Consider the following 25,959-nt stretch of genomic DNA (forward strand, 5'->3'; position numbering starts at 1 on the left):
TCTCTCCGAGATGTCATGTTCCACGTCATTTCTAAATCCATATCCATGTGTCACAAAATTTGTGTCTGCCTTCTGCAGTTGTTACCGCTTCGCTGAATAATATTTCACTACCGTCTGAAGTACTGACCACATTTCCTTGAGAACCCTTCTCGATACTCGTACACTCTTTCTTGAAGTGTCATTTACCGCCACATTTAAAGTAATACATATTTTTCTTTTTACTCATTGTCTTTGATCTACCTCACATTTGGATCCCACTGGAGTCACGGTCCATAAATATTTCTCTTATCATCGGTAAAGCCTATGCCTACTTCAAAGTTACCAACATATCTTCCTTATTCTTGCATCTGCTTTATTATCCGAGAAACGCAGTTAAGACATCATCGAATTTTAGAGGGCCCGTGAGAATATTGTTGGTTAAGTTGATGATAAGTTGATCATATGAATCTGGTAGACTTTGAAGTAGATGCTTCACACGTTCATTTTCCTCTATTTTATTCCCTATAGAGAAGTGAGTTCGGCAAATAGAGTATTTAGGGTGTTTATATGGTCGGTCATCGATGAGGAATACGCCGTCTGAAGAGTATAAAAGATTCTCTTTAGGAAAATCTTGTTGTTTAGTGTCTTAATCTCGTACATCTTTGTTAGAGTATTCCAGATAATTTTTGCTATTTTTGTCTCAGAGATACTTGACAATACTTCGTTTGTTATAGTCAAGTTTAAATTGGCAATAATATTATCATTAATATCATTCCACTTTCAATCATCCGTCATTTCCATTGGTCTGTCTCCAACAACCGCCAAACAATTCTCTTTTCTTAAAACTGCTTGTATTTTTATTTCCACAGCATAAAATTGCTTCTATTGAACTTTGTTATCTCGTTCATGCCCGTCATTATGTCTACAAAAATTTAATAGATTGGACAAAATAATCCCGCCTTAGCAAAAAATCTCAAAAAAATCTTTTTTGATGTGGAAGATTAGTCTAGGGCTCTAGGCTGCAACCACAGAGCATACTCAAAATTTTTAAAAAATTTAAACTAAGGCTCTGATACCACTTGTTGGTCCACGTGCAAAAATTTAATATAATAAATATAAAAATAAAAAATAAATTGGACACCGAGATTTACGTGGAAAACATCTAAAAATTATTAGGGTAAAAACTACGGGCAAGATGAAAAAAATTCCACTATGATATTTTATGGTGAACAACCACTCACTGTGTTTTCAAAGATAACACACACTCTTGTAATACATGAGAATAAACACCTCACAAATATTATAGAACTGAGCACTCAAATGCTATAAGTTAAGTCATTTCACTGAATTTTCTCGTCCACAATCTGTCAACCATCATCAACTTCCATAAATGTTATCTGCCAACTACATTATTATTTCGACAAAAATGACTTGCTCAAGTATATTTGAAATACATTTAAGGAGATCATTTTCTTCAAAAAAAAATCATTGGCTAGTTTTATTTTACAAATTCCACCCATTTTGGTCCATTAAATTTGCTCAAATACATCCAAAGTTAACGGGTTCGAATAGTCCATCGTGCAAACAATTGAATTCACTAATTTATATTTATAAATTTTTTGGCTTCTCTAGTTTCTATTTTCTAACTATTAAATTTTTCTTGCAACAGAACCAATTCGATCACATTAAGTAATTAACAATTAGACACACCTCATCAAGAAATTGCTCATAAAATTCATCTTCCCCGTCAACTAACAAGTCGGGTTTATAAAACTATCATCTGATCCTAACTTGTTCGGATAGAAAAATAATACTCATTAAATGCTTTAAAGCATTTAACCCGCCAAAACTAGACGAGTCAAAATAGTTTAGGCCTATTGGGTGGATCCACCCGCCATATGAAATAGACGAGCTAAACTGACAATTTTTTCGCCTAGTGTGGATTGCGGACTTACGGTGGGTTTCAGAGCACCCCGTCCCAGCTAGCCAAATTACATACAAAATTAGCTTAGCTGTCAGGCCAGATCAGACCAGCCCACCCTGACACGTTAAATAGAGAGGCTGAGTTGATAATGCCCCTACATGTAGGATGGAATCAACCCGTTTTGACATCTATAACCAAAAATCCATCTCAAAAGGACAAAATCTAAGACTAATATATGACATTTTCGGACTCATCCTCGGTTTACATTCCTATTTTCACACATATCAATAATATAACATTTGACTTAAATTTTACAATAAATTCATATTTGTCAATTTATTATCTTGCAGTCATATATAATTTATTATTGATCTATTATCTTATCATACAATATTATTCTGCTAATTTATTTCATAATTATGGCCTGAAATGATTAGTTTAGCAAATAACATTTTCCCTTTTTTTGTGCTTATTTACAGCATACAGAACAAAACCTCAAACAATCCCCTCGAAACAGACAAAGGGAAAAACAATGGATCCAAAAATTCTTCTCACCATTTCCTCAACTCTCCTCCCACAATTCACAAAATCTCAAACCCATCCCTTCGTCTCCAATCCCACCCCAGCCAAATCCCTGCAGTTCAATCACAACCCGCGCAGAGCCTTCAAAATCTCATGCATCAAAAAGAAAGAACCAACGACCGACGAAACACTACCGGCGGAACTCAGCCTGCACATAAAAAATCTAAACAACGGCGCGCTGCAAAGAGAAGAAGCCTTGAAGAAAAGCCGAGAGCTCCTGTTCATCGAGGTGAACAATTTCACGAGGCTGCAACCAGAAGATTTGAGGAAGAAATGGAGGAGAATGGACGAAGAGGAGATATGGGTCTTGGCCAATGGGTTTGTTTCAGAATGGAGCGCCCATTTCCACCAGCTGTCCGCTAGATCCGTGAAGGAAATGGTGGAAGAGTATTTGGCTGAAGAAGGTGAGTTTTTGGATTCTGGTTCTATTTCTGCTTCTCGTAATCTGTTTCCTGATTTCGGGAAATTGCTAGGCTTCTCGCGAAATGGTGAAGAATGAGAAATCGAGTTTTATTTATTTTATTTTGTTTTGTTATTCTTGGATTGAGATTGAATATGCTTTTTAAAATATTAGATTTTACTTATATTATTTATAGAGGTTAAATTTATCTTCAATTTTCTAACATTGTTACATGAATTCAAGACGGGCCAACTCCTATTGACGACTCCAATGATGCGTAGATTAGCAATGCAAACTTGAAGAACAAAATGTCATCAAAATTATCGAATTCAAGTCGAAGTCATCACGATGTCTAATTTAATATGATGATAATGTAAATAAATATATTTGAGCATTTATTTTTGAGTATTCACAAACATATTCGAATATTTCGAGTCAAACTTGAACTCAAGTCTTGATTCGAACTGAATTCAAGCAAAAAATATTAATTTTTTTTTTGTTTCGAATATGATGTCTTCTAAAATTGTCACATCTGGATGAATCCAAATTCATCTCAAAATTGGTCTCATTCATATAAGAGTCATACCTCATTATTGATCAAGAGCTCAGATATCGAGCCCAACCATTTAGTAAGGTGTCCAAGCCCAAGAGTCATAGCTCATGAATTTCTAACAGGATCGGACCCATCAACTTTGTTATTAAAGGTCCGAACTGTTTGCTAGAAGTCCGAGTCCACTTAGGTGGTCGGGAAGCCCGAAATCTAACACGGTTAGGGAACGTGAAGACATTCTTGTCGATAAATATGATATTCGATTAAATCTCATAAAGATAAAGCAAGAGTCATAACCATCATCAAGAGTTCTAATCACCATGGTTAAGGAGTCCTATCATCTAAGGTTTCCTATCTCAGGTAGATTTCAACCCTAGCAAGAATCCAAATTCGATATGGTAACTAGCTCTCATGCATCTATAAATAGAATGTATTGGCTGATCACTCAAATTCTTTTGTTCACTTAACACTACTATATCTCACTTTTAAGTTTGCTATCCGGACTGACTTAAGCATTAAAAGGTTACGCCGGAAAATTCTCAGGCTCTCCTAACCCTATTTTTGTTTGTACAGAACCCAGATCACTGACACGATCCACTTAGCTGCGAAGATTTGAATACCCTCTATCCAGACCGAACCCGAGATAAAATTCTGGTATTATCAATTGACATCGTCTGTGATAATTTGAAGAAAGAAAGATAAAATGGTGAGTACTGAAGATATTATCAGTGGGAGGGGAGGAAATCAAAGCAATAATGACAACCAGAGCTTCAATGTGGCCGAGTTGACACAGTTGAATGCTGCCACAGTAGAGCAAGTTTTGGCCAGACGGAAGGAATAGACCCACCTCTTCCACCCTCGGACCAGGAGGCACAACTGGACGAGATGAGGAAGATGAGAGATGAGATCAAATAGTTGAAGGACAAGCGAAATGGGAGTCTTCATCCGGCAACCCGAGCCATATCATCTCTACCGAGATACTGGCCAAAAAACTCCCCGAAAACTTCAAATTCCAAAATATCACAGAGTATGACGGGAAGAGAGACCCCGAAGACTATCTACCATGGTTCAAAAATTCCGCGCTCCTACACCCTACATTAGTATTTCGGGTCCTATCAAATGCCGAGTTTTCCTTACAACCCTATTAGGGTCGGCCCGCATTGGTTCAATCTGCTCTGGCCCAGGGAAATCAATACATTCCACGATTTTAGCTTATCATTCCTCCATCAGTTTGCCAGCAGCAATAAGCATCTTATCACTCTTTTCGGTCTCTTTGCCATGAGACAACAAGAACACGAGCATATATGTGACTGTTTAGCGCTATGGTCATTGAAGTACCCTCTGCCACGTCCGAATTATTGATAAGTGAATTCATTCACAGGCTTACTATGGAGGATATCTTGAAGTCATTGATTAAAAAGGGCTAATACTTACGATGAACTACTCGTCCGTGTTGATAAGTACGTTAATTTTAAGGAATTGCAGCTCACACGAGCCCATCAACGGAGGGATCTACCTAGCAGTCCCAAAAAAAGCCAAGCATGTCAGCTCGACTCCTAGCTCGAACTGATCAGCTCGTCTGGAGCCTTTGGACCAGTTCGCCGCATACACTCCCGTTCAAGGTTAGCAAGCTCAGAGCTCTCCAAATATGTGATAACAAACACCTTATACAGAGGCCCCGGGGAAGTGATAAGGGGCCTTGGAGACCCAGGTCAGAAAGATATTGCGACTTCCACAAAGATTACGGGCATACCACTGATTAATGTAAACATTTAGGACATAAGATAGAATACATAGTTTGACAAAATGCGGAAATGAAAGACATCCTAAAACAACAAGGGTCGGACTACCGACCCCAGAGACAGAAGAAAAAGTGAGCCCCAAAGAGAACACTTGCCCCTAGAACAAATTAGCCTGGGCCCAGATGACCCACTGATGAGGACTCCAGCCGGGTGAGAAAGACAAGCAGAAAGCTAATAAATATGGACATCACTGGGCCAAGAGTCCGAACAAGGCCTCTTATATCATTCGGACCCGGGGACTTGTCCGGATTATCCGACCCACACAACGATGCTCTGGTTGTCTGAGCCATGATGGCTAATTATGAATCAGCTTGGATATTTGTTGATTCAGGGAGTTGGGGTCGGCTGCATCCTGCTCTTTTTGTCTGGGCACTTCTCCCTCTTCAGGCATATCGTCAAGGGCTTTCTTTGAATCCATAAACGAGGTCGGGTGCTCGGGCTCAGAATAGCTGTTAGCCCGAAATTGGGCCAAACAACCCTTGAACCCCTCTTCAAAGTAGACCACAGCCCTTCTGGCGCATATTCTCTCAAAATCCAATGATTGAATGAACTCTTTTTTTTTTAGCCCATGTGGCCTTGGCCTCCCTTCACGCTTCCGGGCCTCATCCGTCAAGCATTGAATCCTCAGCTCGGCCTTCTTGAAGTTGTCTTGTGCACTCTCTAGCTCACACTGGAGGGTATGAAGCTCATCATCATGCTCCGAATTGAGGTCCCGCATCCGCTGGGTCAACTTCCTGTGTCGGGCCAAGATATCGTTCATGCTTTTGGCATTGGCTCGGGCTGTGGTTCGGACCTTTTGGGCTCAAAGTCTGTACTGCTTGGCCCAAGCAATGGTTTGACAAAAGGAGATACAAATTAGCATTAGAAGATCACAAAGAGGCACGACATAAATAGTAATTGAATATAAAAGGTTACTTGCATAAATCAGAGGGCCATGGACTCTTCAACCAAGGAGTCCGGGGCTGATTGGAAGATCTCTAGGTCCACGGACGAGACTAAATTCTAGACAAAACCCAAAGACTTAGGCTCGTCGGGTTTGACCAGAAAGAATATAAGTGTGCTGCAGGGGTGGTAGGCCTTCTCCAGAATTGCAAGCTCGGGTGTGGAAGAAGCCTCACCCATTTTTCCTTTGCCCTTGGAAGGGACGGATAGCTCGGGACCCTGATGGCTCTAAAAATATGGGCCTATGCTCGACCCCTCTTTCTTCTTTGAGGACATTTTCTTGGAAGACTAGGGAGGGGTGGGCTCGACTGCAACATCATCAGTAGAGGGCTCGACCCTCTTCCTCTTCTACATGGTCATTTCCGTCTTCATTTCAGCCTTCATCACGCGGCCGTCTGCATATAAAACAAATAACGGTAATTGTTCGAAAAAGAAAGGAGAAAATATAAATAAAAGAGTCGGAAGACCCTACCTATGTCCCTTTTCTCCCCTAATTTTTCTTTCAAAACTTGTATTTACAGAGCAAGTCATTTTCCACCAGACTTTCAATATTAAAACACTTAACACTCATGGTCGCTAAAAAGTTCTTGTAGTTGTGGGTCGCCTCGGCTAATTTTTCAGGGAGGGTGAAGCTCATGACCCAGTCTATGTCACAGTGCCATGGCTTGGTAGGCTTAAAAAAAATGTCTATTGTGCCACCCTTTAGGGAGTCCGACTTCCCTTTCAAAAATGTATATTCAGGGTGTATGGATAAGTAAAAACGACCATGAACTATCTTTTTTATCTGAATAAACTTAAGAAGGTTCTCAATATCCATGGAGACCTTGAAAAATTAAAATAAAACTTCCAAGCTAAAAGAGAACTAAAAAAGTTCGGACTTAGTTGGCTCGAACATATTTGAACATATTTACAAGTGGTTTGGATAATTTTGGGCGCATAAAACCAAAGGCTGATTTCTATTTGATGTCAGCCATCCGATCAACATGAAATCAAGGGTCCAGACTTTATAGGGTATATGTACGATCGCCTCGGGAGCCTATCTGTTAGAGGATCTAGGCCATCCATTTATGTTTCACTCGGATTAACGTTTGCACCATTCGATATGCCACGTCGAATCAAAGAAACACACTCCAAAAACGAAAACACTGAGAAGGAAGGGCTCTGAGTCCAACCAGATTTTTTTAGTCAACATTTCATACTTTTAGACTAAAGGAGAGGAGGTACTATTTATGACCCCTAAAATTGTCACATCTTGACGAATTCAAGCTCATCTCAAAATTGACCCTAGTCCTGTAAGAGCCATACCTCATTATTGATCAAGGGCCCGGCTACCGTGCCCGACCATATAGTAAGGTGTCCAAGCCCAAGAGTCCGAGCTCATAGGTTTCTAACAGAGCCGGACCCTTCAACTTTGTTTATTAAAGGTCTGAACTGTTTACTAGAAGTTCAGGCCCATTCAGGTGGTCGGAAAGCATGGGCTCTAACGCGGTTAGGGAATGTGAAGACATCATCGTCAATAAATAAGAAGCCCCGATAAATATGGGATTCGGTCGAATCTCATCAAGATAAGGCAAGAGTCCTGACCGTCATCAAGATTTTTAGCCGACATGGTTAAGGAGTCCTACCATATGAGGTTTTCTATCTTAGGTATAATTCCACACTAGCAATAATCCTACTCCTATAAGGTAACCAACCCCTCATGCATCTATAAATACAAGGTATTGGCTACAATTTATTCAATCATGTTTTCTTGCTCACTTAGCATTATTATATCTTACTCTTAAATTTTCTCTCATGACAGACTTAAGAATCGGATGGGTCACGCTGGAAAACTCACCGGCGCCCCCTAACCCTGTTTTTGTTTGTGCAGAACCTAGAACATCGACCGATCCACTCAGCTGCAAAGATTTGAAGGCCCGCTCTTTAGATCGAATCCGATATAAAATTTATTAACATCAAAATCAAACTTGAGCTCAAATATAACAATTTCAAGTTGAGTTTAAGCTTTAATTTGTTTTTCTATATTTGACTCAATTATATTTGTTTCCATCATATCATATTCATCAAAAAGTTTGTGTTTTCGCCGTTTTTTTATTCTAAAACTTCAAAAGTCGAGGCTACAATTTGGTAAAAGTCAATTACATAATTTTTTGGATTTAAGCATCACAAAGTTTAGAATTAGACATCGGAGATGTCATTAACCAATATTCTCAAACAAGATTAATTGGGAATGTACAATGATTTAATCTAAAGCCAAAAGAAACGTTGAGGTCGTAGACACAGTTATTATTATTACCAACTAAAAGGAAACATTAGATACACCTAATTGAAATTCACGTTAATCTTAATATACCAACTAAAAAGGAAGTTAACATGGCCTTGCATTTCAAGAACTTACCTTTCTGTCTTACCAACAAACTCTAAAAAGAGCATTAGCCATCTTCAACAAATGAATACATGGATGCTATCAATAAAAAAGAAAAGGGTAGAAAACATTTGAATGAACGAATTAGACGCCAACCAAAAAGGTCGGCCATTTTCACAATAAACTCGTGCCGAGTAATGAATTTCTCTCTCTCAGTCTGAATCTACACTACTTGGGGTCGAGTAGAAACAATAACCGATACATCAAGGACCTCTAAGCACCCCCTGGGTGTGTTTATCTCTATACAAATTGTAAGAGGCTTGAAAAAATGCCTATGAAGCTCGGGTGGAGGGAGTCGTGACTCCAGAAAAAGAAACAAAAATAAATCTCTCTCTCTGTGAATCTACACTACTTGGGGTCGAGTAGAAACAATAATAGATACATCAAGGACCTACAAATTATAAGAGGCTTGAAAAAATGCCTATGAAGCTCGGGTGGAGGTCGTCGTGACTCCAGAAAAAGAAACATCAAATAGTTGCAGATGCAGAGAGAGGAGGATCAAGAAACTCCTTTCTGACTCTGCTTGACCTTAGCTCGTACCTTCGGCTCCAGTATCTGTATCTAGTCTGAATATTCTGTTAAGGGCATTCATGTTTTCCAGTATTTCATTCAAACTCCGGTTATCAGCTCCGTCACAGCGCAGGTGTTTCATTGGACCATGGAGGAGCTGGTTCACAATTCCTATGCTAAGATCATAAATAGCTTTCTTTTGGTTTTTCGTGATGTTGTCTCCCAGTTTTGACAGGCACTTTTCTACCTCGGGAGCCCTGATATTTTCTGCGTACTCCCTAATATTCTTGATGGTTTGAACTGTCTGAAGGGAGTCTTTCCATGCTTCAAATTGTTTGATTTCATCTGCGATGATTGCCTCTGCTTCCATGGCTTTCCGCAATCGGTCCTCGTTGTTGGATGCCACTACTTCCTTTAAATCATCCACATTATAAACTTGAACATTTTCAAGATCCTCTACACATGACCCCACATTCCGAGGAACAGAAATGTCGACGAATAGCCTCTGCCCTCCAATGTTAGAGCTCACAGGGGGAAGCATCTGGACTTGATCTTTCAAAAAGAGGAGCGTTTCTGAAGCAGTGCATGTGAAAACTGCATCAGCTTCTGCAGCAGATGCTAACAATTCTGAGAGGGGCTTATATACTATTTCAACATCTTTGAGTTCTTCACAGATAGAGGCAACTCTGTCTTGTGTTCTGTTGATGACGACTATTTTCTTGCATCCTTTTGCCGCCAAGTGCTTGATCACAAGCTTCCCCATCTTGCCAGCACCAACAACCAACATTCTGGCGGTGGTATGTGGAATTTCCGGAAGTTTCATCATCGCGAGCTCCACCGCTGCTGAACTAACTGATACCGACCCTGTGGAAATATTGGTCTCGGTTCTAACACGTTTTCCAACAGTTATGGCATGCTTAAAAAGCCCACTAATTTTACGGCCAAACCCAGGGACTCCTTGTCCCGTTCTAACAACTTGTTTAACCTGTGCAAGAATTTGACCTTCACCTAAGACAAGGGAATCCAGCCCAGAAGCGACTTCAAACAGATGTTGCGCAGCATCTTTATTGTAAAGCAAAAATCTGTACTTATGGAGTTCTGAAACTGGCACCGAGCTAATCTGTGGAGAAAGATCACCAAATTGAGCACTATTCATATTTCTACGCAACATAAAGACAAATTTGACATCTGTAGAATTTGTTTCATGATAAACATCACACGAGGACAAAAGGAGGCAACTACTTGATGGGGTATAGCATCAAACTGACCTCAAGCAAAATTAAACATCAGCGATAAAGCTATCAACAATTGCTCTTAAATCTATTCAGAGTGATAACTAAACATAATATGAGAATGGCGAGTACCATTACCTTAGACAGCCATTCAGTAACTTCTTTAATCCCGCGATGTTGAGAAAGAGCCACAACATAAATTTCCATTCTGTTACAAGTACTAAGAACAGCAGCTTCCTCTATATGATTTAATGAGCAAAGTTCACCAATAGCTCGAGGCCATTGTGCTTCTGGAATAGAAAGCTTCTCACGTATCTCTATGGGTGCTGCAAGGTAATTAAACCCCACCACCACAATACTGCTCCTTTCCCTTGTATAACCTGAGAAAAAAATTTGCATATTTTCTCAAATCATTTCCCAAAGAAATTTTACGAATCATCGAGGAGTCATACATGAATAACCAAAATAATCACAAAACTCTTTATTCTCCAACTCCACATTATACCATGTTAAGCCAGTAAACCAGGTATCATTAAAAACCAAGATGAATGGATGGTTGCGAAAAACGACTAGAACTAAATGACAATTATCTTCGTTTTTTGACTTCTCATCAGCAAAGATGCATACAACTACTCACCATTCTTAACAAAACAAAGAAGATTACCACAAAGTAGAAGAGAAGATATATAAGGAAATGGCAAACATGATAGAAGCAAGCCAAACCAATATGGCTGGTAAAAAACCTTGGACACAAAACCCACAATTGGATCCCCTGAATCGCCCAGAATTTATCATCAAATGTACAGAGTTTCGTTATTACATTTTAAAACACAAAACAAAAGATTGAAAACATAGGAAAAAAGATGAAACTTACGATTGGCTCCAGATGTCTTGAGGAGCTCCAACGCCGAAACACCCGACGGCTTGGATCCAGTCCCTCGGCTAGGAGCAACCTGACATCTAGGGCCTACTTTGAAGGACCCCGTTTCAGAAATCACGTGTTTCAGCCTCAAATGATCATCGATCATCCGCGGAAAACAAGCGACGGAAACACAAGGCATATTCCCAATGCGTAAGCCATTGCTGCAAAATTCCACCTTCAACCGAAAATCGGAATCAGCGTCACAGTGATTAGAAAAAGAAGAGGTCCGGAATCCCCTCGCCACCGCCATTGTAGAATAATGGAGGTTTGAATTTCAGGCGAGGAGTTCGGGTTAGTGGAATTTATGCGTGGGTGGTCAGAGGATTAGGTGGAAATACAAGAATGGACTTTCTTTCCAATGTGAAAATTTGGTTTGGTCGGAATGGAAAGACTCTTTGGTGAGAAATATAAATCAGTTTATTCAAAAAAAAATTTAAAACATGGTTTGTTTCAACCTACCCATGCAGGCATGAACGGCCCGGATCACTCCACATGAGTGATCCGAGCCCACCTCCATGTAAAAAAAAAAAAAAAATTGGCTCGAAAAAATCCGAGCCATTGGATCGACCCCTGCAGGCAGTGCCCGCAGGGGTAGGGTCGACCGAACCTTAAAACATGGATAGTTTGTGTTAAGGCAAGTTGCATGTATTTCGTTGTCTGTAGATTCATTTTCCGGATTATACATTGTTTTCACCAATGTAATGTGTCGACTGTTGTATGTTAAACTCTAGGCAAAAATTTGTATGAGACGGTCTCACGTGTCGTATTTTATGAGACATTATCTTATTTGGGTTATCCATGAAAAAATATTATTTTTTATATGCTAAGCGTATTACTTTTTATTGTGAATATCGGTAGAGTTGACTCGTCTCACAGATAAATATTTGTGATACCGTCTCACTAGAGATCTACTCTAAACTCTATTATCTATAAAATTCGTATATATAAATAAGGTGTCACTCATATATTAGATGTATATTTTATTGATGGGTATTTTTAAAAGAAAAATTATTGGAGGTCAATTCTATTGTATACTTTTTAATGCACAACTATACATATCAAAATTAAAATATGTATCGACTTTTATCGACCTTTCATTTGGTGTGAAGTCATCTATATTATGGGTGGCACACGCTGTTAGACTTTGACCAATTAATCAAAATTATATTTTTATCCCCCACCCCATGTTTTTCATTCACCTCCAGGAGTGAAGAATAATTAATCCAACTACGTTAAATTTAATCGTTGGGATTATAGTATAACTAAGGAAAGAAGTAGGCATCCATAACTATTAAATGTCGTCAAGTCCAAGAACGGGATCACAATCCATCTTACTAAGAATCATCTCCATTTTAAAGGTAGCGTTTTTGCTTTCTAAATATATTTCTTGAAGTGAGAGGTACTTGAAGAGATGTTTTTCCACATATTTAAGGGTCCCTAGATGCATAGATAAGGGCTGCACATGAAGGGCTGATGGCTTGAACGAAAATTTGATTATTTGTGAGTTAGGGTTCGGCTAGGGGTGCGGTTTGCTTCCTGGGTGCATGCGGCTGCTAGCTGCTGTTAGGGGCACGTCCAGGGTTCTTAAGAGGGCTGAGCCATGGTTCTAGATAGGCTGCACGATGGCTGGTTCGAAGGCTAGGCATGAGTCGTGCCTATGGGAGTCGCGCATGGCTTCCTAGGGCAAGGGTGAAGGGTTGGGCACATTTGGGCTGTTAGGTTTGGTCCAGTGGCTTGCTATGAGCACAGTCATGGTCCTAGGAGGGTGGTCTAGGGGCTGGTCTTGGTGGATAAGGGCTGGGACCGAAAGTTGCATGGGTAGGAGGCTCGGATTTTCAAATTAGGACAAGAAAATTCAGTAGCTGGTCTAGGCTTTTTCAAGGGTCTTAATTGGCTTCATTTGGGTTGTATATGGTATAGTTAGGTGTTATTATGCTTTGGTTCAAGTTTGGTTAAGTTTCGAGTCAATACGAGTCAAAACCGAGATGTACGTCTAAGTTTAAATACGAATTGAGAAATTAGTCGAGGAGCTAAAGTTTACATTTAAAAATATTTATGGATGTATTTTAAGGTACCATGTTAAGTTTGGATGGATTTGGATCGTCGTTTTAAGGTCTAAGGATAAATTGAGAAAATAAGAGTTTCAGGAGCAAAACGCTCATTTTACACCTGAAAAATGTTATACGTCCTAGCAGTGCCCTGAATGCTGTAATAAATTTTAAAATGTTTATTTCAAATTTTTATGGAATTTTATGATGAAACATTAATGCTAAAAGACGTGTTGCATGCTTAGTTTAAAAGCAAAATGATTTATATGTGCATGAATTTTTATAAGTGATGGAAATATGAAAGGTTGAAATAGATGAATTGATTGTGACTAATACGATGATACGATGATATGTAAGGCCAAGATTCAGTTGACGGGTGAGAGTGTCGCTGATATCCCCGTCGTCCGGTACCGTGGTAATACGTAGATGGATCCATCGACCTACAGCTAATACGAAAGTCACAATTGAGGATCTGAATTCAATAAAAAGGAAAACATATACGTATATGATGAGAAAGAAAAACATATGATGAAAGGAAAATATTTAAAGTTTATGTTCATGAAAATCTATTTTGATTAAAAGTATTTTCACTGTTGATTGTGAATGTATATGTATTACTTGCTATCATGGTTCAGGTTTGCTGAGTCAATATGCTCACTAGATGTGATCGATGCAAGTGAACATGATTTTGATGGAGGACTTGATGGTTGAACTAGCTGGACTAATGATGCACATAACCCGATGACATTTGCTAGTTTTCTGCATTATGTTAAAGATTTAAGTTTACTCTAAAGATTTTATGACTTATGATACTTTTGAGGGATTAAGATGTTTATGTTTTATTTTGGAAAATGCTAGTTTTAAGTTTGGTTGACCATTAAGATTTTATTTTTTGAATTACGTTCTTTTGGATGTTCAAATCGTAGGTTGGTGATTATTTTAAAATAGTGCAAAATATATTTATATATATATTATGGTTTGGCTGAAGTATTGAAAGAAAGAAAAATTTTTTTAGTACATTTTAAAGAAAAAACGAATAATAGACATTTCAATATTTCTCTTATAAATCACACTTGATCTTTCTAGAATATTCCATGTATAATTAAATAATTATGAACTCTTGATAATACATGATATGATATAATTAAATAACTATTATTTAATTATTTATTCAATTTAATTAATTAACTCTAGATCTTTCTAGAATATTCGATGAGAATCTTACATCGTAGAGATTAAACAATTGTGAACTCATTATAACTCCCATCGAAGAGATCGAAGATTGGAAAACTACGAAGTGACAATGAAAAATGAAAATTTCGATGAACAAAATTTTTCACCGATTCATTTTTGCAATTGACTATTTTTGAACATCCTTAACTAAATTAGACAATTGCACTCTCCTCACTTAATTAACAGTCAAGTTAACTTACACACCTTCCAATAATTAAATATGCATATAAACTATTTTATAAGTAATACATTTGATCTCCATCAAATTAAAGTCGCTAAATTCAATTCCTTTAATTTGACTATCTCAAGGAGAACAAATGTTCAAATACTTGTATAATCCTAAATAGTTCAGAGACACAGCTAGCCGTGAGTTCACAACTTCATGTGATTCAGAATAACATTTTTTTTATTCGAGCTTACCTAATTGACCTAATTCTTTTCATCAATAATTTGATCAAAAACGTCAGAACTCAAGTCTGATTGCACCATCATGGTAAGAATGTTTAGTAGCATCGTCTCATAATCCCCTAGGTATCACTGATAATGTCTGCAAGAATCAGCAATTTATGATTAACATATAGTATGGTCCTTTCAACTCATATATCCCTATCGAATTTGGACATCGAGAGTTGCAAATGAATTCGATAACGATGTGATGTATCTTTGAGTAATAAAACTGACATGATATGTGCAACTAAGGAAACACATTTCTATAATGCACATGTCTTACTCTGGCCATATATTCCTTGCACCTATTAACTCATTATATCATATAGGATATCCTCACTCATAGGTGATTGGTGAATCCCCAACTAATATCCATTGACTCCTTCATATTTCGAAGTTAAAATCAACTTCTCCACCTGATTACTTTCAATGGAGTTAGTAAAAGAGTCAAAATGCATGCTAGTAGCTTCCATGTTGTCCCGGGTATAATGATTAATGATGCACAAGCATAGCCAATGGCTAATCCACTAGATAACCGATAACCACATGGACAGTCTAAGGGATAGTTGTTCAGTACCTCATCAAATGAGCACCCATCTATTGAATGGATATCTTCATAGCCTTATCAATTAAACATGATATTTACATCATATATGTCAATCTCGAGATATTTATTCTTATTTTAGGCTGATGCTTCGACTATGAAATTCTTTAGAATATACAACACGCTTCCTAATGAGTTTCATGATCTAGTTGCGAGATAAACTTTATGGTACTAATGTATATTCAAGAGCTTTATCTATGCAGCTTGCATGAGTATATATATAAAGTAAATGTCATAATTGGATAAAATCATAAAATATTATTACAATAAAAATTGTTTTAAATAAGATTCAATAAAATCCAAGCCACAAACTGGCTTGTTGGGCACCTATTTGAACAATCGGATGACTCATATGATAGTCCAACACATAACGGTGAGCTTGAAATTTTTTATGTTATATTACAATTGAGACTTGAGTCTAATTCCACCCAAAAGTTAGCTCAAGGAGGAAGATTATTCAAATTCATATATATAACTCTTAAAAACTTAATACAGCCGATTTATGACATCTAACTAACCCAACTGGTCGAGTCTATGTCATCATTTGTGTTAGAAGAGATGTGCGTTCAAACAACCCTGTTTTTAAATAGTTTTGATACTAGCTAGAAATATAGGGTTCGATTCCGGTAGATGAGGTTAGCCCGAATTCAGATCTCGAACCTACTCTGTGCCTGAAATCACAAAGAAGACTGTTAAAAGGGGGGCGAGAGTGTGTCCCTGCTTAGCTTCTCCGATGCGCAGGTCAAGTATTGAGGATAAATGAGATAACAACTAAAGAGGCTACTAAAAATTAATATGATGAATGTCCAAATGAGGATAGAAAATCAGATATTTATAAGAGAGCACATAAAGTCCACTATAAACTACCTATTTTGGTTAGAAATGAACTTAGGGTCCAAAGTCTAGGTTTGAGCCCATCACTTGATGAGTCCATTCGTGGGATATCAAATTTTTTTATTTCTAAGAAAAAGTACTTGATTTTGCTATTTTTGTTTTTGAATCTTGAATCCAAGGACTTACTGCTTGCTGAGATACAACTGAAGTTCCCTCCTAAGAATTTCGAATGTCACTCCATCAACTAATAATTTTGGAGTAGGTCTTTTGTGAGACGGTCTCACGAATTTTTATCTGTGAGACGGGTCAACCGTACCGATATTCACAATAAAAAATAATAATCTTAGCATAAAAGTAATACTTTTTTATGGATGACCCAAATAAGATATCTGTTTCACAAAATACGACCCGTGAGACAGTCTCACACGAGTTTTTGCCATAATTTTGTGATGATTTTATTGTTTTACAGTGTTACTTTTTACTTGTTGGGATTTGAAAATATATTCCACATCATGTTTGAATTGTGTTCCACATGCAAATTTTAAACAAAATGTAAGGTTCACGACACTTTTTTTCCTTGCAATCATATCTTTTAGGGTAGTTCTTAAAATACAAACTCACATAATTAAGTCCATTCCTAACAACGAGTTTTTTTCACCTCCCTCAAACTCGAACCTTGTACGTTCAACTCATAAATATCGAAGTTGTATAGTCTGGATACCAAGGTTTTTTGTCCAGGCCATGACCCATTTTACGAACGCAATTATTATTAATAAACATATTTTTGTTTAAATCAATTTAATCAGCTCGTTTGGACTTACGCATCTGGAAAAATAAATTATTTTTGTGCTTGAAAACATCACTAGAAGAAAAACCAAAACCTAGTTAATTATGGAACCTTACTGAAAAATAACCCATATTATTTTTGTGTTTAGAAAATCTTTTTCCTATATTATAAAAGCAAAAATTTGTGTGAGACGTGTTAGGTGGGTTGTCATAATCAATTCATTTATTATATTGCATGAGTTGTCGACATGCTTTGTAAAGGAAATGGAATTTGACAAGGAACCGTGCAGCAATAGTTGACGAAGGAAACAAATTTTTAACGCGTTGGAAACACGTTTTTGCACCTATAAATAGAACTCTTTCGTTTCAGTTTAGTGCATCCCAAAAAGCAATTACAAAGCTTTGTCAATAAGAGAAAACAAAGAGTTGTGAGTATCTCTTGTGTGAGTTAGAGAAAATATTTTCTCGGTTATACTCTGGTTGGGAGTGTGAGATATTTAGTGTATCATTGTGTACACTTGTTGTAATATTTCTCCTATTATAAAAGATCTGCAGTAGCTCCGTGGACGTAGCCTATCTTGGGTGAACCACGTAAATCTTTGTATTCTTGTTGATTATTTTATTTCGCATTTTTGGGTACTATTATCATCGTGATCGACATCGCTTCGGTATAATTTCCCAACAATTGGTATCAGAGCCTTGTTGTGAAAATTCTTAAGAATTCTGAGTATGCTCTATGGTTGCAGCTTTGTATGATCTTCCACATCAAAAAAGATTTTTTAGATTTTTTTCTAAGGCTAGAGAAGTGATGGCCGGAGATGATGGATCGGGACCGGGAATCAACAAGTTCGACGGAACAGATTTTTCGTTCTGGCTGTTACAGATAAGATATTATCTGTACAGTAAGAAGCTGCATCAACCTCTATTAGGAAAGAAACCGGAAAAGATGGAAGATGATGATTGGGAGCTCCTTGACCGACAGGTGTTAGTGTGATACGACTAACCCTAACGAAGAATGTGGCACATAACGTGACGGAGGCAAAAACCACAGAAGAGATGATGTCCATTTTATTGGACATGTACGAGAAGCCATCAGCAAACAACAAAGTACATCTAATGAAAAAGTTATTCAACTTGAAAATGGGTAAAGGTGCTTCGGTGGCTAAACAAATCAATGAGTTCAACACGATTGTTTCTCAGCTAACATCGGTTGAAATTAATTTTGATAATGAGATCCGTGCACTTATTCTTTTGGCGTATTTACCAAATGTTTGGGAATCAATGCGGGCAGCGGTTAGCAACTCTTTGGAAAAAGAAAGCTAAAATTCAATGATGTCAGAGATCAAATTCTTGCCGAAGAAGTTCGCAAGATGGATTCTGGTGGATGAACATCATCGAGTTCTGCTCTAAATCTTGAGAATAGAGGAAGGGGCAGGAGTGGCGAAAAGAGTTCTAACCGATGGCACGGTAGGTCCAAGTTAAGAAATGGAAAAGACAAAAGCAACTTTGAAAAAAATTTGAAGTGCTGGAGCTGTGGTGAAACTGGTCACTTGAAAAAGAACTGCAAATCAACGAAGAATAATGCCAATGCTGTCACTGAGGAAGTACATGATGCTCTGCTATTATCCATGGAAAGCCCTGTTGATTCTTGGGTTATGGACTCGGGAGCTACGTTTCATACCACTGGTGATCGCGATGATAACTACATCGCTGGCGATTACGGAAAAGTTTTCCTGGCTGGTGGAAAACCTTTGGAAATTGTTGGTATGAGTGATGTACGGATGAAGATGTCAAATGGATCTGTCTGGAAAATCAACAAAGTCAGGCATGTACCAAAATTGACACGCAATCTGATCTCGGTGGGACAGCTCGATGATGAAGGCACAATGTGACCTTCGGTGATGGTTCTTGGAAAGTGAACAAAGGAGCCATGATTGTTGCTCGAGGAAAGAAAACGAGAACAATGTATATGACTTCCAGTTGTTGAGACACATTAGCAGCTATGGATGCTGGAGCCAATTCAAGTCTATGGCATTATAGACTTGGACATATGAGTCAGAAGGGAATAAAGATGTTGGTGTCAAAAGGAAAACTACCAGAATTAAAGACTGTTGAACACCAACTATGTGAAGGTTGTATCTTTGGAAAGCAGAAGAATGTGAGCTTTTCAAAAGGCGGTAGAGAACCAAAAACAGTAAAGTTGGAGCTGGTTCATATTGATGTATGGGGACCATCTCCTGTGACATCCCTTGGAGGCTCGAAATACTATGTCACATTCATTGACGATTCGGGTAGAAAAGTTTGGGTTTATTTTCTGAAAAATAAATCTGATGTTTATGAGACCTTTAAAAGGTGGAAAGCCATGGTGGAAAATGAGACCAACTTGAAGGTGAAGTGCTTACGGTCTGACAATGGTGGAGAATATGAAGATGATGAGTTCAAGAAATATTGTGCACAGAACAGGATCAAGATGGAGAAAACCATTCCTGGTACACCTCAACAAAATGGTGTAGCTGAAAGGATGAACATGACCTTGAATGAACGCGTAAGGAGCATGAGATTGCATTCTGGATTGCCAAAATCATTCTGGGCTGATGCTGTTAACACTGCAGCATATCTGATCAATAGAGGACCTTCGATACCGCTTGACTGCAGAATACCCGAAGAGGTATGGAGCGGCAAAGAAGTAAATCTTTCTTTCTTGAAAGTGTTTGGATATCTATCCTATGTTTATATTGATTCAGCAAACAGAACAAAACTTGATCTGAAATCAAAGAAGTGCTTCTTTATTGGTTACGGAGATAATGAGTTTGGTTATCGTTTTTGGCATGACCAAAATCGGAAAATCATTCGGAGCAGGGATGTAATCTTTAATGAGCAACTTCTGTACAAGGACAAGTCAGACATTGGAGCTGGAGATGAATGTTCTGAAGTCAAGAAGACTGATGAAGTGCCATTGATATATATTCCTGTGAATGAATCGAAAACCAGTAACCAGGAAAATAAAGAAGAAACTGCACAAGATGATGACCCACAAACTCCGGTGATTGAACTCAGGAGATCTTTGAGAACCATTAGATCACCTGAAAGATACTCCCCTGCACTTCACTATATTTTGCTGACAGACAAAGGTGAACCGGAGATCTATGAAGAGGCAATGCAAAATGATGATTCAACCAAGTGGGAGTTGGCCATAGAAGATGAGATGGATTCACTATCATCCAATCAGACGTGGGAGTTGACAGAACTTCCACAAGGCAAAAAAGCGTTACATAACAAGTGGGTGTACCGGTTAAAAGAAGAGCATGATGGTAGCTAGCGGTACAAGGCAAGACTTGTTGTAAAAGTCTTCCAACAACGAGAAGGAATTGATTACACCGAGATTTTCTCTCCGGTGGTTAAATTAACCACTATCAGGACTGTACTTGGACTAGTGGGGAAGGAAGACTTACATTTGGAGTAGTTGGATGTAAAGACTGCGTTTCTTCATGGTGATCTAGATGAAGAAATTTATATGAAGCAGCCACAGGGCTTTGAAGTACGGAGAAAAGAGAAAATAGTGTGCAAACTTCAGAAGAGCTTGTATGGTCTCAAACAAGCTCCAAGACAGTGGTACAAGAAGTTTGATGGATTCATGAGTAATAATGGTTTCCTAAGGTGTCAAGCTGATCACTGCTGTTATGTGAAAAGGTTTGATGGTTTTTATATCATACTACTGCTATATGTAGATGATATGCTGATAGCTGGAGCTTGTCTGGAAGAAATTGATAAACTCAAGAAAGATTTATCAAAGGAATTTGCCATGAAGGATTTGGGTACTGCAAAGCAAATTCTATAATGAGGATCTTTAGAGATCAGGTGAATGGAATCTTGAAGTTATCTCAAGAAGAGTACGTGAAAAAGGTGATTAGCAGATTTAACATGGATGAAGCTAAACATGTGAGTACTCCTTTGGCTAGTCATTTTAAACTAACCAAAGCACAATCACCTTCGACGGAGCAAGAGCAGGTTTATATGAACAAGGTTCCTTATGCTTCTGCTGTCGGAAGCCTCATGTATGCAATGGTGTGTACAAGACCAGACATAGCACATGCAGTGGGAGTTGTGAGCAGGTTTATGAGTAATCCAGGAAAGCAACACTGGGAAGCATTTAAGTGGATTCTCAGGTATTTGAAAGGTACTGCTAGTTGTTCTGTATGCTTCAGGATGTCAAAATTGGGCTTATAGGGTTTTGTCGATGCCGATATGGGTGGTGACCTGGATGGCAGGAAAAGTACTACTGGATATGTGTTCACATTAGGTGGTACAGTTGTAATCTGGGTGTCTAAGCTGCAAAAGATTGTTGCGCTTTCGACTACTGAGGCTGAGTATGTTGCAGTTACAGAAGCTAGTAAGGAGATGATATGGTTGAGATCCTTTCTGGAAGAATTGGGTCAGAAGCTTGAAGATAGCACATTACACTGTGACAGTCAGAGTGCTATTCATTTAGCAAAAATCCTGTTTATCATGCTAGGACAAAGCATATACAGGTTAGGTACCATTTCATCAGATCAGTGCTGGAAGATGGAGTCTTGATGCTTGAGAAAATTCCTGGAAGTAAAAATCCAGCTGACATGCTCACGAAAACGGTAACCATTGACAAACTGAAGTTGTGTTCAACTTCAGTTGGACTGCAAGAATAAATGAGGAGATATGAGCTGCTGCATTAATGGTGTGAAGTCATGATTGAAATCAAGTCTTCAAGTGAGAGAAATGTTAGGTGGGTTGTCATAATCAATTCATTTATTATATTGCATGAGTTGTCGATATGCTTTGTAAAGGAAATGGAATTTGACATGGAACCGTGAAGCAATAGTTGATGAAGGAAACGAATTTTTTAACGCGTTGGAAAAACGTTTTTGCACCTATAAATAGAACTCTTTCGTTTCAGTTTATTGCATCCCAAAAAGCAATTATAAAGCTTTGTAAACAAGAGAAAACAAAGAGTTATGAGTATCTCTCGTGTGAGTTACAGAAAATATTTTCTCGGTTATACTCGAGTTGGGAGTGTGAGATATTTAGTGTATCATTGTGTACACTTGTTGTAATATTTCTCCTATTATAAAAGATCTGCAGTAGCTCCGTGGACGTAGCCTATCTTGGGTGAACCACGTAAATCTTTGTATTCTTGTTGATTATTTTATTTCGCATTTTTGGGTACTATTATCATCTTGATCGGCATCGCTTCGGTATAATTTTCCAATAAGACGGTCTCACGGGTCGTATTTTGTGATACGGATCTCTTATCTGGGTCATCCATGAAAAAAAATTACTTTTTATGCTAAGAGTATTACTTTTTATTGTGAATATCGGTAAGGTTGACCCGTCTAACAGATGAAGATTCGTGAGACCGTCTCACAAGAGACCTACTCTATTGTAAATACTTTATTTTGGTTTTTGTTTTTAAATTTTTTTTACTGTTTTTGTAGTTGAATGTGAGTAACTTATAGAATCCTACATTTAACAAATACTATAATATAGATATTCTTATTTAGAATTATTGAATATAAAAACAATCACCAAGATGTATAAGCTTGATCAATTTAATAATTAAAATAAATAACAAAGAGAGAAAATGAAAAACAAATCTTTCACTATTTTTTAATGGATGAATAATTTTGTAACCATATTCAACCGACTTGTAGTTGCGAAATTGGTTACTCCATTGATTAATTAGGATCATGTGTCCAAACTCAATCCATAGAGATGAAGCCAGCGTTCGGTGGCGCGAGGCGGTCACTCAGGTTGAATGGGCCATCTGCACCGCACAAAAAAATTCGATCTTTCCCACCAAATGGGCTCCCAGATCCTTAGAATATCGCCATTTGCATCTTCTAGAACGCTCGTTGTCAAACCCACCTCCTCCATCTCAAGATTTATACCAAGATCATCAAACCCAATCACCAGTTTCGACAGAGTCCACTGCACCCATTTTCTATTCACGAAGCCCCTTGGATATAGCGTCGTTTCATCCGGTGGATTTTGTGGCTTGAGTGTGAATCCCAGCAGGAGAAGGTTCCGAGGCGGAGTTGTGGCTATGGCGGCTTCTGGGTCTGTGCAGAAATCCGAGGAGGAGTGGCGTGCAGTTCTTTCGCCTGAGCAGTTTCGGATTCTTAGACAGAAAGGCACCGAGTGAGTTCGATTTCATGTTTATGCCTACTGTCAAATTTGATCGATTGCTGCTTAGTGTTGATTGTCAGTTCTTGTAATCGTTATGGGGTTCATTAGTCTGAATCTATCTGTCTAAGTTCATGATTTTGCTATTTTTGTTTTTGAATCTTGATTCAAAGAACCTGGCTGCTTGATAACTGACATTTCCCTCCTAAGAATGCTGAATGTTCGCTCCATAAACTGATACTTTGGTGATTATTTTATCATTTTAGTTGCTTGGAATCTGTTGCCCCTATAATTTCTCTTTTTGGTGTGAAATGGATGAAAGTTTTTCTCAATCATAAGAACAATAACAAGAGAATGAAAGGGAATAAAAGCAATACAAATCCATCAAACGATTAATCCTCAAGGATTATGTCCATGGCCAAACGATTGAAGCTAAAATTCATATTTTGTTTCTATTAATTGTGTTAAAATAGCTCTCCTTTATATCTATCTGAAGTTATACTGCAAATAAGCAGTAGTTTTTATGATTCATGAATAATATTTATTGCAATCTGGATGATCCTGAATCGAGTTTATGATAATCATGTCAAATATTAAATCTTTTTTGACCCATCCTAGTGTATGAACCAATGTCACTATCTTCATTTGGAGTTGCAAGTCTTTTTCTTTGTCAATGAGTGCACATGTGAGGACCGAACGGTCATGGCAGTAGTTTTGGTTGAGCCTAGCCCGACATTTCATCTCGTCTCTGCCAGTTTCCATTCCCTGTAGTCAAGGCAGAAAGCTTGAGTATTGCTTGTTTACTATTCATTTGTTGCAAAATAAGTCAATCTGCTCCTCTGTCAAGAATTGAGGAAAGCTTCAGTAATTCTTCATTGGTTTAACCATGAGGCTCAAGTTTTTATTCCTGGCCTTTTCTTTCTTGAAAAATGAAAATGTAAGGGAGGGATGAACTTGGGTGATAGATTGTCAGATATTCTAGAACTTTTAAGTGGTGATGACGGTGGGTTTTTGTTATTTTTAAGTCTGTGTGGAGGAGAGAATTCAGCACCAGTTGTACATGATTTTACTGAATTTTATTCCTTCTTTGCTAACGTGAAGGGATGCTGCCATTAATACTCATCATGAAGTATCACCACTTCAATCTTGTTTTGGTCATTTCAAGGATCTGTTATGAAATAAAGGGTCGAAATACTCGTCTGAAGTTTGAACCACACCTTACCAATATGCTTCAAGATTTACTTGTGTTACGCAAATACTAACAGGTATCCAGGTACTGGGATTTACGACAAGTTCCATGAAGAGGGTGTATACCAGTGTGCAGGATGTGGAGCACCCCTGTACAAGTCTAAAACCAAATTTAACTCCGGTTGTGGTTGGCCAGCATTCTTCGAGGGTCTCCCTGGAGCCATAAATCGACACGTAAGTTCCCCTTTTTCCATTAATCCCATCTACACACTTCTTGCGCGTCTTAAAAAAATCGAGTTACATTTGCATTGTGCGTATCCTTATACAGCCTGATCCTGACGGAAGGAGGGTAGAAATCACATGCGCAGCTTGTGGGGGACACCTCGGGCATGTTTTCAAAGGTGAAGGGTTTCGTACTCCCACTGATGAACGCCATTGCGTCAATAGTGTGTCCCTAAAGTTCATTCCAGGAAATTCCGATTAGTCTTTGTAAATGGTGTGTTACGTCCAAAAGCAAAATAAACTAAACTACTACTTTGGAACAGAGCTTTATGTAACTGATGATGGGTCATGTTAGAGCATAAAGGTTGTGTGTTTTTGGTTATGCCTTGGTGCATTACATGGTACCTGTGATATCTCATCGATGAGAAGCAGTCTTCCAGACATTCTTGGTTTTTAATATGGGTACTGTAATAATCCTTCTACATGGTATCGCTTAGTGTTAATAACAAACTAGCCCGAAAACTTTAATTTATCTTGTTTGTTTGATATATAATTTTGCTCGTATATTTTGTTTATATATAATCTTATTTTATTATTTATTTTTCAAATTGATCTTCAAACGTCTGATAAATATAACAACCGAGCAAAAATTAAAAATTAACAAGATTATACGACAAAATCTTAGTTAAATAAATTTTTTTAAAAAAATTCTTCCATAATTTATTCATAAAATTAAAGTGTTTTCCGCAAATTCTTGGTAGTTTTAATGATATGTGTGTGTGGCTGGAGAAATTGGTTATAAGGGCACCCACATTGGTGCATGAATATTAATGGGTGTTTATGAACGGCATTATTTCGCAAATAGCGACGGTTTTTCGTAAACCGTCGGAAATTGAAAAACGTCGCTACTTGCGACGGTTGCGTTAAAACCGTCGCTAAGCGAGGCAAAATAATAGTCCAACGGCTCTTTTCAAACGGCTATATGTAGAATATAACGGCTAGTTAAATAAAATAATAATAAAAATTCACTATAAATACAAATCAATTTCTACAAATTTATTCATTCATCCAACATATTTCTACTCATCAACCACACTCAATATATATTCTCTACCATTCTCATACTTCCAGTTGTAGGTTCAATATTTATTTCTTTAATCCTTATTTGTATAC

The 25,959-nt window shown here is 37.9% G+C and overlaps 2 protein-coding genes and 1 pseudogene across 2 annotated transcripts; 2 read left to right on the forward strand and 1 right to left on the reverse strand.

Moving 5' to 3' along the window:
• Nucleotides 1-2,435: 2,435 nt before the first annotated feature.
• Nucleotides 2,436-2,984, forward strand: LOC142554743 (uncharacterized). The gene has a single exon (XM_075665420.1). The coding sequence runs from the start codon at nt 2,436-2,438 to the stop codon at nt 2,982-2,984; it is 549 nt and encodes a 182-aa protein (XP_075521535.1).
• Nucleotides 2,985-8,675: 5,691 nt separating this feature from the next.
• Nucleotides 8,676-11,661, reverse strand: LOC142554055 (glutamyl-tRNA reductase 2-like; annotated as a pseudogene).
• An 11,281-nt stretch (nt 11,662-22,942) lies between these two features.
• LOC142554056 (peptide methionine sulfoxide reductase B5-like) lies at nt 22,943-25,318 on the forward strand. Its single transcript, XM_075664673.1, has 3 exons — nt 22,943-23,391; nt 24,642-24,798; nt 24,893-25,318. Exons 1-3 carry the CDS (start codon nt 23,009-23,011, stop codon nt 25,046-25,048), a joined length of 696 nt encoding a protein of 231 aa, XP_075520788.1. The 5' UTR covers nt 22,943-23,008; the 3' UTR covers nt 25,049-25,318.
• The last annotated feature ends 641 nt before the right edge of the window (nt 25,319-25,959 follow it).

The sequence above is a fragment of the Primulina tabacum genome, chromosome 8, assembly GCF_025594145.1.
Source record: "Primulina tabacum isolate GXHZ01 chromosome 8, ASM2559414v2, whole genome shotgun sequence".
NCBI classification, from domain to species: Eukaryota; Viridiplantae; Streptophyta; class Magnoliopsida; order Lamiales; family Gesneriaceae; genus Primulina; species Primulina tabacum.